General features: G+C 39.1%; 1 protein-coding gene across 14 annotated transcripts in view; it reads right to left on the bottom strand.

Annotated features, from left to right (window-relative positions):
• Positions 1-14,301, bottom strand: part of mycbp2 (MYC binding protein 2) — a 94,573-nt gene that overhangs the window by 24,670 nt on the left and 55,602 nt on the right. For 9 of the 14 annotated variants that reach the window (XM_042494130.1, XM_042494131.1, XM_042494133.1 and 6 more), the window contains 8 exons: positions 13,936-13,991; positions 13,745-13,860; positions 13,446-13,543; positions 11,379-11,495; positions 9,620-9,760; positions 3,869-4,093; positions 2,720-2,852; positions 1,825-1,950 (listed from right to left, as the gene is read on the bottom strand). In XM_042494130.1, the coding sequence (XP_042350064.1) occupies positions 1,825-1,950; positions 2,720-2,852; positions 3,869-4,093; positions 9,620-9,760; positions 11,379-11,495; positions 13,446-13,543; positions 13,745-13,860; positions 13,936-13,991 (1,012 nt within the window). The remainder of the gene's footprint in view (positions 1-1,824; positions 1,951-2,719; positions 2,853-3,868; positions 4,094-9,619; positions 9,761-11,378; positions 11,496-13,445; positions 13,544-13,744; positions 13,861-13,935; positions 13,992-14,301) is intronic. The other 5 variants (XM_042494139.1, XM_042494144.1, XM_042494136.1 and 2 more) reach the window with 4 other exon arrangements.

Genomic DNA, 14,301 nt, shown 5'->3' with positions numbered 1-14,301 from the left:
TTTGATGGTGTAGCAGAGCCGATGAGTTGAGTCAGCTGATGTTTTCAGAATTCAACTCTATTGTTAAGAACACAAGGGTTATGTAAATGGTCAAATGTTTTCTGAGATACTAAATCAAATGGTAACTTTGGTGTTGTTCAACCTGGACTCTATTCTACATGTTTTTGTATCTAGGTGACTAAAAGGGAACAACAATGCAGCTAAAAAAACATGTTGTAATGTAAAAACCTAGCAAACCAAAGTCACCACACTATAAATAAACTGTGATTTTAGCTTGCACAGAGCCAGTATATTTTAACATCTAGCTTGTTGAATAAAGGGTTTAATTAAACCCATCAGAGTGGGTGATTGTTGGAACAGTGTTTGTTTGTTTTTGTCAACTTTGAGGGATCCTTCCTCAGTCGCTGGAGGTTTCTACCTATCACATACAATGATAATCTGATAATCTGAGCCCATCAGTGGCAAAAACAAACACTAAAGTCAACTCAAATTACCAGAGCAAACATGCACAGCATGGTTACATTGCAGCCAGTTTTGTGGCTCCCGGCTGCAGCATATTTGTTCAATAATGGACCCATTTAAAAAAAAAAATAATAATGTTGCTCCCAGTAGTTACTTAGACACAAAATTATGGGAAAATAGCATCCAGGTTGAAAGACACCAAAGTTTCCCTTTAAGGCAACAAAGGGTAAAGGGTGAAATTCCGGACGTGTGTTCAGGGCCAGATATCTGTGTTGGGCTATCCCACAGCGCCAAACTACACAGAGCCCGGAGTCGTCGAAATGAACGGAAGCACACCGACTGGCCCATGCACACAAACACACACATATGCCTGACATTGCAGAGATGTTAGGCATGAAGTAACAACAGTACACACAGTTAAAGCATGCGGAAATAAAAAAAAAGATGACAGATCAGTGACCGATGGCACCTGTGATTTTAAATAGATTGACTGACCCTTCCTGGATCACATATACTTTGTGGATGTGCTGCAATAAATTGTGGAAGTGAAGTGATTTATGACTGGATTTGCTATTGTGATAAAACTGCAGAACTAAAGATGGTGAAAAGTTCTGCATTTCTACAACAGATATGGGGTAACGTATCAAACAGCAAGGCCTGTCACGATAACTCTATACCATCCCAGGAATAACTGTGACATTATTGTCATTTTACGGCCATTTTATGCCAGTGATGTAATCCTAATACAATAGCAGAAAAATTCAAGTATACCCTTTTAAAGAGCAACAAACTTAAAATTCTTAAGATCTGATCTCAAAGTCGGTTATGATTTTAATACTCCTGTAGCTTGAGCCCTGCCTAATTAATATAACATTAATAAAATAAACCACAATGAAATGGACTCTCAGGCTCTTTTAACAAAACAACAACAATAAATATTGTTGACATTATTATGTGAATGATCATCCATGTACAACATATGAACATGACCTCTAACATTTTTGCTGACCTCCGTAAGTTGATAATTATCGTGACAGGCCTACAGACAGCTTATGACAGCTTCATGAGAAATAATGAAACGCTTAGTCGAAGGCACAGGGAGAAGTCAGAAAGAGGGTATCTTAAAGTAAAGCAGGAAAAAATAAACACAAGGGTGCAGAGTGAAGTCAGAGGTGAGGTGTACATCAGTAACGACAAAACACCACTCAAAATCTTTGACTACAGCCTGAAGACTCAACACCCTCAAATGAACAGCATAAAGCAGAGTGGAGTTAAAGCAAAGTGATATGCAGATTAAGGATACGTTACAGAACGTTTATCTCCTAAAAAAAGAAAAGCTACTCTACACCAAGTTGACCTCACCTTTGTTGTTGGAGATGCCGTAGTCGAAGCCCTGCGCTCCATTTGAAGTTGTGGCTCTGTTGAACGCCTGCACAGAGAAAGGGCTGGGCGGGGGCGTCTGGGCGCCGTGCTCAAGCAGTGCTTGTTCTGTAAGAGCAGATTAAATTATGTTACAGTTTCTTACATTTTCAGTAGGGATGTCCCGATCGGATCGCTATCAGACCCGATCAGCGCATTTTTTAAACTGATCTGGATCGGTTATTTTGAGCATGCGCCTTGCCCGATCCTTTGTTTATGTCCGCCATCACACAAGTGCCATTAAAAGACAGATATTCAGATTTTATTGTAATGCTGCTATTCCAACTAGTAGAAACAGTTTTTTCATGTTTAACTTAAGCTGCTTCATCATTTAAAGTGGAATTTTAGTGAACTGGTTCTACAATGATGCTGTAATAAACAGAATTGTGACTGAGTTTTATATGTTTTGACTGGAAATGTTAAGGTTCAGATATAACACTACTTTGAAGTGGAATTATGATTATATTGCTTAATTACAGAAGACACATTTTAGTTTGTTTACTTTGTTACTTTGTTTAAAGAACAATTGCTGCACTAAGTGAAACTGACAGCAATTTCTAATTTCATCTTAATTTGTTTAATAGGGGGAATTGTGATAAGAGCCATATAAAAATAATTTTTGTTTGTGTACTTTAAGAACTGTTAAATTGTCAAACATATACACAAGATTGATTGTAATACCTTTTAAGTACTTTAAGTGTGCGTTGTGCAGCTGTATTATTCAGGTACATAAAGTATCAGATCAGGACTCGGTGGTGGCAGATAAGAACAAAAGAACTTGATCGGGACATCTCTAATTTCAAAGTTCTGAAGTTTTCCATAATTAAATGTGGCTCACCGTCATCGTGGCGAAGGTATTGATTTCCACCGCGGTCTCGGGCCAATGACCAGGCCTCTCCTTCATCACTCTCACAGAACTCCACTACACTGTTCTTATCCAGTTGTACCCAGGTCCCCTCAGAGTTGACCACCTGATGTACAAACAACACTCTTTATCCATACTCACACACACACACACACACTGAACACTCACATAGAGCACATTCGCACACTCATCTATCAAAATAAAACAGTCCATATCAACCCCAGTGCATCATGTTATTACTGCACACAAAAACACACACTCAGCTACAGTAGATCATTAACATGCAAACATTCAATTCATCTGATTGACACGTACAAAAACCAAAGCAGTAGATCACATAAATTTGATTTTGTGTATCAGCAGACACTGCGGGACAAAACTGAAGTAGCTAAAATTAAAAATAAACTTACTCTAAGAAAGGGGTAGCTTATTGAAAGGTAAATGCATGAGGCTGTTTTTTCTCAATTCCCTGAAATATTATCATTTTGGAAAAACAAGACACAGACGGCAGTATTAGTATGTGCAGGCTGCACTTCTCAGGTCTCAGACAGGGCATTCCAGTACAGACTCAGAGAGGAAAACTATTGAACAGCATGACACACCACAGCAGCAGCCAATGATATCCAAAAGAGAGGAAGGCTCCACTCATCACCACGCCAAAGACAAATTTAGAAAGTACCAAAGTTATTGACAGGATTAAAAGTGCAAGAAAGATGCGGTCAAGGCACGGAAAGGCTCCAGCATTTTGTGATCAGACTTCCACTGAGAAGTCCCAAGGCGGCTCAATATGACACCCTGAAACTGCAATGGATTTATAGACACACTGAAATTAGTAAGTCAGGAGGCACGCAGAAATGTTGCAGCCGCAGGAGTTGGTAAGACCTCAACGGGTGGAAAGATACACAACACACACCCACACCCAGAAGCACCTGATGTATTCCCCTTAGAAAGACAGATTACATTCTTTACATTCAAAATTCATCTTAGGAAAAAGAGGGAACTCTAATTTCTGAGAATTAAGGCCAAAATCTATTAACATATTACATGACGTGATCTAAACAGGCTGATTTATTCAACTCTAGCCACAGAAAACACATTGCATTATTTGGGGTGAGTGCGTACCTCGCCTATGGCCTTGACCTTGTTGCCAAGAACTAACATTCCAATGGGGATACCCCTAAGGTTTGGGCAGCTTCTGATGTTGTGACCAGAGGGGCCGGTCTTCACTACCTTATAAAGCCCCGGGCCGCCGCCCTGCCCTGCCCTGTTCTGCACCCGAATGGGGGCCTCGTGGGAAGGGCAGCTGCTCACCTCCTTTACGTTCTCCTCCGATTGGCCCCTGACCTCCTGCAAGAGGTAAGAGCATGGATTAGAGCCAGAGTACAGCAACACAAAAACAGGCTGAAAAAGATTGTAGATTATTTTTTTTTTACTTTTGACAAATTGATTTAAGACATTTTAATACCAATTAAAGCCTTGTTTTTGTATTAATGAATTTAATGTCTTTTAAGACTTTTTAAGGATCCGCAGGAACACTGAGTGTAAAAGTGACAAGTTTCAGTTTTAAAGCAAAGTCATGGGCGGGTATTTTCCTTGTCAGGGTACTGTGGTTTCCCCATAAAACCACAACCTGCTGTTAATGCACCTCAGTTCTTGATTACATTTGATCAGATAGATTAAATAAACAAGCTGTAACATGTTAATTTTTTAACTTTTGGGGTGCTGGTAAGTAGATTTTGTTACAAGACAGTCAGGCTAGCTTCTGTCCCTATTTCCAGTCATTATGCTCAGCTAAACCATGCTAACCAGCGGCAGCTTTATATCAACAGTACAGAAATGAGAGCGTAGACTGTATATGAAGATGGACAACATGACAGTTCCCCTGAAAGTGTAACTTTTCAATCCCGGTCGTCCCCTGGTGTCTGACAGCAGTATAGGTCATAAAGCCCGCCCCTCCATTTTAGTAAATGGGACATGAGCCAAACTAAAAACTCAAAGTACACGCCAAATTATTTTTTCCCAAAGATGGTTTCAGTCACTACAGGTAGTTCTCATCACCCTGATGTTTGTTAAAGTGTTTGTTTTATGATGGGTTTGGTTTAAATGAGTTATTCAATTATACAAAAATGGGGATTTTCTGCCATGATTGACAGCTGTACAAGCCAATCCATACATTCACATTCATTGGAGCTCCTCGGGAGTGGTCAGACAGGTGTTTTAGCGGGAACTCCCCCACAATGGATATCGCTACTGTGCAGACTCCATCTCTCTGTGACATCACCAGCGCAAGATGGCAGCACGGATATTTTAGCCCCACTTAAGCATAGTGGGGGTAAGTGGGGGAGCATCGTCCATCTTTAAATACGGTCTATGCATGAGCGTGGTATCTGTCTTTTCATTCAAGTGTTGGCAAAAAGCAACGAAATGGTCGAAATGGCATACTATTGTGTTTTGTTATGCTCATAATAGACACTTTTGTTACAACAGATATCACATGACATGGATGACTGAAAATCTATAGACTTCCATCTTCAACAGCAGTAAGTAGTAGTATTTTTAAAACTATGCTTATTCCCCCAGATAATAAAAAATGCATGTATTGTACATACATTTTAAAAGTTTCAATATAATCAAAGATCAAAGTTCTCTTAATAGATACAATATGATAATTCATAACTCCATTCAACATCATGGTGATGCAGTTAAATGACCAATAGACACTAAGCAGAATGCTCACTTATTTTCATACAATCTAAAGGGAGGCATGCTATGACACACAAGGATACAGGACTATAAGTGACAAGCCTTTCAATCAAGACCTCATGCAACATACTGGACATTAGTATCTGCAACCCCATGCAACATACAAGCTTGAAGAGTAATTACTTTAAAAATGTGATCAATGAAGGAGTCTATAGGACAGTAGCCGCTGACATATTGTCAACTGTATCGTGAAAATTGACAGGGTTCCCACACATTGTCATGGATAAAATTTCAAAATTTTTCCATGACATTTCAAGGACCCCAAACACTTTTTTTTCTAACCCCTCTTGCCTGGGGTTTTTCAAACAAAAGATTCAAACTATTCAGCCTTAATTTCGGCATCTCACATGATGTGTTCAAAGATCATCACAAATTTGAAACAATTTAGATTTTTTACAGTTTTGTCTGTGATGAATAGTGTAGTTTTGGCAATTTAAAAAAAAACATGCCTTTCAAAAATAAAAGAAAAAAACACACTAAGTTTTTAAGTTTTCCATAAAAATCACAAAACATTAAAAAAGAAGAAAAAAAACATTTAAAAAAAAAAAAAGGTTTTCTATAAAAATCACTAAAATTTTTTAAAAATTGTAAATTGTAGCAAAAAAATGCTTGAAAACTTATTTGACATATCTTGTGGGCATACATGAAGGGAGAGACGGAACGCGGAGAGAAAATTAAGAAACGTACGCAATGAATAGACAAAAACATAACCAAAACCTTGTCACATTTTGATGCATAGTAGATCTACATTACGTCGTCAGCGACAGAAAAAAAGTGTACCATTTTGTACATTAATGTAATCTAATATATTATACACAATTTCTAAGATTTTTCCAAAACTTTCAATACTTTTTAGGATTTCCATGACTTCTCAAGGCCTGAAAAGTATGATTGTAAAATTCCATGATTTTTCCAGGTTTTCCATGACCGTGGGAACCCTGAATTAAACAAACAAGACAACCATGCAACTGTGGTTCAACCTCTTATGCCTGATTGTAACACTGTGGGGAGGACTACAGAGTCACAAGGTGTTCAAGAGGACAAGTAGAGTGACAGAGAGATGATAAGCTATGGGGCAGTCAAGCTACGTATCCCTCCATACAACTCACCTGTGGCGGGAATATAGTTAAGGGAGTCCAGGACAAAAAGCCGATATCCCTGACTCCTTGGCTAGCGTTAAAGACATTCTGAGCAACAGATCGTGAGACAGTCAAGAAACAGTAGACGACTCGAGAGAGAGAGAGGAGAGAAAACAGGATGGGGGCAGGCGCTCGTGTATTTTTTTGGAAGAAAAAGATTTTTTTTCTTTGGCTTGGCTCCTCTGGAATTCAGCATCAGAGGTTATTTGCGAAGAAGAGAGGACAGAATCTGATCGGCCAGAAATTGTGGAGCACTGATAAAAAGGGGGCAAGAGGAGCTGCAAGTACAGGCCAAGACAAATATTTTACCACTTTACAACAAGTGTAGGATCAAATGCATTAAAAAAAAAAAAAGAAAGAGGAATAATTGAAATTTCACTCCAAACACCACAGGATCGTCCAAATCCATACATTCATATAAAAGAAGAAACTTCCAAAAAAATTCCCCACTTGGATGATGTAGTGTGTCATGCTGTTCAGACAGAGACCTGACATGGAAGCCTCCTAGCACCTAAAGCATCCCAATGCAAAGGTGGAATTGTAGAGCGGCAGAGGTACAATTTCCCACTGGATCTTTTTGTGGACAAGTGATTGCTTCATGACAGAAAACCACCTGGATATTAACATCTTTCAGATATTTTCTCTGCTACTGCAATATTCATGTCTTAAAGGTCCCATATTATGTTCATTTTCAGGTTCATATTTGTATTTTGTGTTTCTCCTTGAACAAGTTTACCTGCTATAAAGCTTTGCAATAAAAATGGTTTGCTGGTTCCTACATTGGTAGTTTTGCTTAGTGTGATGTCGTTTCTTAAATTACCTACAAATACTCTGTACAACATGAGTATTTATATTGACTCAAATCAACCTTTGGCATAATAATTGATAAAGGTATTACTATTTTTAAATTGTATCTATTTATATTTTAGACTTTTAAGGATGCTATTTTATATACTTCATGTATATATACAAAAGTATTGGGCCACACCACTAAATCTCTGAATTCAGGTGTCTCATTCAGTCCCATAGCCACAGGTGTATAACATCAGGTCCCTAGCCATGCGGTCTGCCTTTACAAACGTGAAAAAATGGGTCATTCTAAAGAGCTCACTGAATTCGAGCGTGATACCGTAATAGGATGCCACTATTGCAACAAGTCAGTTTGTGAAATGTCTTACCTCCTAGATATTCCACGATTAACTGTAAGTGGTATTATTGCAAAGTGGAAGCGTTAAGAAACCACAGCAACTCAGCCACGAAAAGTTACAGAGCGAGGTCGCCGAGCGCTGAGGTGCCTAGTGCGTAAAAGTCGCCAATGCTTTGCTGACTCAATAACTGCAGAGCTCCAAACCTCCTGTGGCATTAACATCAGCACAAAATCTGCGGCCAAAACTGAGCTTCATGGCATGGGTTTCCATGTTCGAGCAGCTGTATGCAAGCCATACAACGCCAAGCGTCAGATGGAGTGGTGTAACGCACACCGCCACAGGACTCTGGAGCAGTGGAAACGTGTTCTGTGGAGTGACGAATCACGCTTCTCTATCTGGAGGTCTGATGGACGAGTCTGGGTTTGGCGAATGCCAGGAGAACGTTACCTGCCTGACTGCATTGTGCCAACAGTAAAGTTACTGAAGGATCCACTGAAGGGAAATCTTAATTCGTCAGCTTACAAAGACATTTTGGACAATTCTATACTTCCAACTTTGTGGGAACAGTTTGGGGAATGGCACAGCATGACTGTGCCCCGGTGCACAAAGTAAGGTCCACAAAGGCATGGTTGGATGAGTTTGGTGTGGAGGAACATGACTGGCCCACACAGAGTCCTGAAATCAACCCTATCAAACACCTTTGGGATGAACTACAACAGAGATTGCGAGACAGGCCCTCCTGTCCAACATCAGTGTCTGACCTCACAAATGCTCTTCTGGATGAATTGGCAAAAATTCCCACAGACACACTCCAAAATCTTGTCGAAAGCCTTCCCAGAAGAGTGGAAGCTGTTATGTGTAGGTGGCCCTGTACTTTTGTCCATATAGTGTATATGCATATATGTATATGTGTAATAAATGCTCTGGATATTATGCCTCTTATTTTAGATGTATTTAATGTTCAAAAAACACATTATTTTTCTCATGCTGTCTGCCTGAATATACCTTAATTTATCCTTTTTTTAAACACTTTGTTTTAACACCAGCCTCCCAAAAAAGTTTAAAGACAAATGTGTGTGCATTTCTCTATAGAGCACTTTGATACTTTAACAGTATTTATTTAGCAGTTTATAAAAAATCATGGATATGTGACATTTTTTACAAAATGGGACCTTTAAAATTATGTGTGATCAAATTCCTCTTTTTTAATTCTGTTACATATCGTGGCGGTTTTTGTGGCATGGAGCATAATGTGACAGAAACCCTTATTATTATTATAACATGCTGCGGTGTGCAAGTGTTTATGGATTGTGAGTGAGAGGCAATGAGGAAACGACTTGAACAGTGCAGACTAACCAACTTCACCACCGGATGAAATTGCTCAGGATTTTTTTTTTCCTCATCTGTCAATTCCTGCATTGGGGTTCACTTCAATGCACTAAACATATACTAAACTAAGCATATGAGCAATTAGAAGTGCTGTGGTTACTTCATGGTGAATTTTTTGCCATCGAATATGAGTTAATGCATGCACGCTCCCAGCTGCTGTTCCTTTGTTCAGTGTGTTAGTGAACGCTTCATACTCAGTGTTGCTCAAATCGATGTTTCATGCAAGAAAGCACCCCAACAGCTGATGAAGTTCTCAATTTACCATGCTTCTAGTACATTTGGGGAGCGGGCACCAAACACTAGAGTCCTTGAAAAACCATCATTGTCAAACAATAAAGATGATCTCTGAGCTTTACCCCCCCAAATGAACAGCACAGGAGCCTCTGTCATTACTAAACTGGGACAGACTGCTCGGCAGGCCTTCTTCTACTTACGTCGGCTGGGACCAGTAGGCTCCGGCCCAGGTGCTGGTTAAAAGAGAGGCACCAGGCTTCAGTGTACCCATTCATGCTGGGAACATACTTCTTAACTGTTTCATCATTGAGCCTGAGCCACACACCATCATCATTGTGGATCTATGGGAAAACAAGCAACAGAGCAGAGCAGAGCCATGCCGTCCTGTTACTATGGAAACAGGAAGGGCAGCACGCACGCACACGCGCACACGCACACGCACACACACACACACACACACACACGCACACACACACACACACAACCTCTGAGGTTACAGGAAAGTCTAAAGTCAAATTATAGGAGAGTAAAAGAAGTTACAGGCAAGGTGCACATAAGACATATCAGAAATGTCACCAGTGCTGTTACCAAAAGGGTGGGAGTGCAGATATAGTGCAGGACTGGAAAATATGCTGAATTTACATTTGTTACAGTACAGTCATTAAAGGTCCAGAGCGTAGGATTGAGGGGGATATATTGGCAGAAATGTAATACTACATAATAAGTATTAGGGATGCATTATATTTGCTTTTTTGTTGTTTTTTTTGCCGATATCCAATATGCCGACATACAACTTATTTGGCCAATAACCAGTGCCAATGTTGATATATCCACTTTTTTCCACACCTAATTTTAGTGATCATCAAGTCTCTTCTCTCGTGGAATTAACATCAAATTATGCACTCTGTTATCATGCTGGCCCACCAGCAAATAGAGACATGAAATACAATGCATTCAAGTTTATGTTGCATTCATTCATTGTGCAAAATAGGAAAAATACTATAACTTAACGATGATGTTTTGCACATTAAATTTCATCTATATATTTCAGCCAATATCTCCTTATACCGATGACTTGCCAATATTATCGTGTATCCCTAATAAGGCTGTTTTCTTTCGTGCATAATCACCTCAAAATAAAAACTGTTGTGTAGTTGTCTTAGAATGAGCAGTTTTTAGCGAGTCCTAGTCTACAGAGATTGTCATGGTCATACCGCCATGTTTCTACAGTAGCCCAGAATGGACAAACCTCACACTGGTTCTCGATAGGTCCATTGATGTTTTCACATCGGCTAATGTTATAAGCAACTCCCTCCATGACGAGAGCGCTAGAAAAACTGATTTTTTTATGTGAAACTGCTTAATTCTGTGTATTTTTGCCAGTTTAAATCACCTGGTCTGTGTTTTGTAGAGGAAGAGACCTTACGGCTTCAAGTATAAACCTCCTGAACTATGAACACTGAAGGAAATCCAACCTGGAGAAGTTTCAGCTGGTTGCAATCTGCAATTCTCACCACTAGATGCGATCAAATCTCCTTAAATCTTATGCACTGGACCTTTAAGTAAATGCTTTGAGGGCTACAATTTTTATTTTGGATCCAAATGCATCACATCCTTTGGATTTATGGTGCAGGCGCTCGAGCCTTTCATGTAGCCTCAGAGTGTCTTGCAAGAATATGAAGCAAATTAAAGTAAAAGCAACAAATTCAAAAGCTTTGAAAAAAAGTAGTTAAATCATTATTAAGAGAGGTAACAACATATAATACATAGAAGCCACCAAGCAGGAATCAAAACTACTTAACAACAGCAATCTAGACAAAAAAAAATTGATTGAAAGATTGAAATACCAGTACTTATGATTCTGCTCTTAAAGAAGAAACAAGGAAATGGAATAAAAGTGGATAGTGCTGCAGCTAGTCTACTCATATAACATATTCTGCCTGGTCTTGAGTCAATTACCTCGTCAATGAAAGTGATGGTGCCATTGACATGCACTATGCCTATCTGTTCACTCTGCAGGGAGGGGTGACTACGCACACGCAGGCCTGCGCTGTCCTTGGACACAAATTTGCGGACCTGAGAGAAGCAGAGGGGAGATGGAGACTGTGAGCGGCAGGAGCAAAGAATCAAAAGAAAGAAAAACTAAGACAAGAAGTGGGCAGCAGGAGGAGAGAGAAGAGGAAGCAGGACAAGTGGGAGATGCATGCATTAACCCACACAGAGCCTGCCTCCAAGTACACACATACAAATAGCGAAAGCCGTGGAAACTTAGAGAGATTTTTTTTTTTCAGCAGCACCAGTTGGATGAAGTTTTCTTTTAATCCTCCAATGTACATTCATACTGGTGCATGGAAAACCACAGAACAGATTTCCCAAAGGAATATACACAATGCCAATTTAAGGAGCATAATTTTGCTTGTTTCCCCATTATGGACTGCAAAATCAACATGATGATGACCCCAGTGTGCCAGGGTGGTTCAGACAGATGTTTTAAGGAACACTAAAGTTGTTTTTTTCAAGTACTAGTCTTCATTTTCCAGGACTTCACTTAAGGCAGGAACCATAATTTTACTTTAGGTTGTCGGCAGAGCTATGACATCAGTGCACCAATGAAGACGGAGGAAATAAAGCACAGTGAAAAGCAAGTTTATTAAGTTAAATCTTGCTAACTTTAGCTGTGCTAATGTAGGCCTACTGGTTCAGCCGGGGATTTAAAAGCAGAGCAATTCAAAACACACAACAATGTCAGGTTGGACATCGCTCGGCCCGTGCATCAAAAGAACGAACCGATTTCTGACTCTGAGCAATTCAATTACAATGTAGCAAAAGAAGTCTGGATTTCAAATATCTGTACAGACAGTGAGAAATGTGCAAATGTGCATAGATTTACATTACATACATCACTGCACTGAGAAAAGGCCAACATGGACTGAAACTTATGCACTTTTTGCACACTATGTACATTTTTCACTGTCTGCACAGCCCTGCAAGAAAAAAAGATAAACAAAGGACAGTTTTAAGACGCTGCTCATCCTTTGCCTACAATTTAATTATAATAACTTGATGAAAAAAACTTTGGTCAGTGTGTAAGACAACGTTATGTGGTTCATTTGAGTTTCAAGGACTTTTTAAGCACTTGCTTAAAAAAATGGCTTTTTGTAAAGTATTGCAGTACTTGTTTTCTTCCTCTCAAAATTCAACCACTGTGTGCAAACCCGGTAATAATAATCTGATGCATCATCTGCATCTGAAGTAATTTGCAGAAAGAGTTGCACAGCGAAAGTGAGGCTTACATCTAAACGCAGATGGTGCCATCATTCTGTAGTGATTCCATTCTGCAATCAACATTTACTCCATAACGATGTGTTATTGCAAAACACTTGTCTATTTTTAATTTAATGCAGCTCTTAGGGTAAGAGCTCAGTTAACCCTTTAAAACCTGAGTCAATATCACTTTTCTTGTGCTGCACTCACATGCCTTTCACCAGTATTTAAACCTTTGAACCGTGAACACATTGAGTTGATTTCTTTCCAAAATATTTCTAAAAAAAAACAGCAACGTGGCAAGTGCAAGAAATAAGTAGATCTAGAGAAAACATTTTTAAAAACTTGAGTAAAGTGTTCAGAGATCTATATTTATAATTATGATAATTAGATATTTAAAATAATTTTACAGAACTATTAACATTTTCAAGCAATTTTTTCAGGTCATTTTTTATACTTTCCCATTTTGTTTGTTTTTGGGTTATTTTTAGCTAATTATCAGGAAATTTCCTTGTACTTTTTCCTAATTTCCTGCAAATTTTTGGGTTGTTAATTGCCTTCTTTCCATGGTTTTAAAAGAAATTAGGCCAATTTACCCAGGTTTCAGAGGGTTATAAAGTTACAAAGTGGTTTATAAGACAGGAAAAAATAGTTTTTGGTGTCTGTTGTATTTGACGGGTGATTGCAAGCATGCATATGTTTCATATGTGGCGTTATGTGCATGTGCATGCCCCTGGTTGGTAATCAAAAGAAAAAGCTCACCTTGCTAGGCTGAGGTTCAGCCTTTGGTTTAACCATCTGAGTGCCGGGTGGTATCATGCCTTTGGGAGGATCTTTGACTTCTACCTCCAAACCAGCATCTGAAAGAAAAGATTAGCTAAACATCAAAAAGGCATTAACGTTTTCAAACTGTAACTTAATCCATATGCATAGCAGCTGTGCTATATTAGGTCACTTTTGGGGAGTTAAGGGGTTGGTGATTATCATCAGTGCAATCTCTCTATTCACTCTGAGAAATACTACAGAGGACAAACAGGCTGCTCTAACAGACATTGACATACCTATTTCAATGCCATCGATAGTGACGTGGATTGTATAGAGGCCGACTGCTCCTGGAGTCCAGTTGGCGCTGTAGGTCCCGTCAGTGTTGGCTCGAATCAGCATGTTCTCACTGGGTCTGTGTGAGAAATGATCAATAAGTGGATTCCATCTTCCAGGAAAATGTGTTTTGTTGCTGCACTAGCTCACTTACCTCTTTGGGGTGGGGGAAGCAAAGCGCAGCTCTTCAAATGAGTAGTTTTCATATGCCTACAAAAGACAAAGAGCACACGTATGAAGGTAGAACTCAGGTCTATCAATAAACAAAATGTGTTCCCTAAATCAAAAGTGTTCTTATTAACAGGTCTGTAATATATATCTCAGTCTCCTGGAACTTTATATATAATAATTTTATTAAAATTTCATTGTGTATTGTTTCCTCAATGAATGTTTGTAAGCCTTTCTGATTTCCTCATATTTAGCCAATCCATTTACCTTTTTTTCTGTCAAATTTAATTTTACTTTACATTAATGTCTGCATTTTACTAATGAAATGATTAATGTGAAAATGCACGCAAGA

The sequence above is a fragment of the Plectropomus leopardus genome, chromosome 10 (genome assembly GCF_008729295.1).
Source record: "Plectropomus leopardus isolate mb chromosome 10, YSFRI_Pleo_2.0, whole genome shotgun sequence".
Lineage (NCBI taxonomy): Eukaryota > Metazoa > Chordata > Actinopteri > Perciformes > Serranidae > Plectropomus > Plectropomus leopardus.
This window is presented reverse-complemented; position numbering and strand designations above follow the sequence as displayed.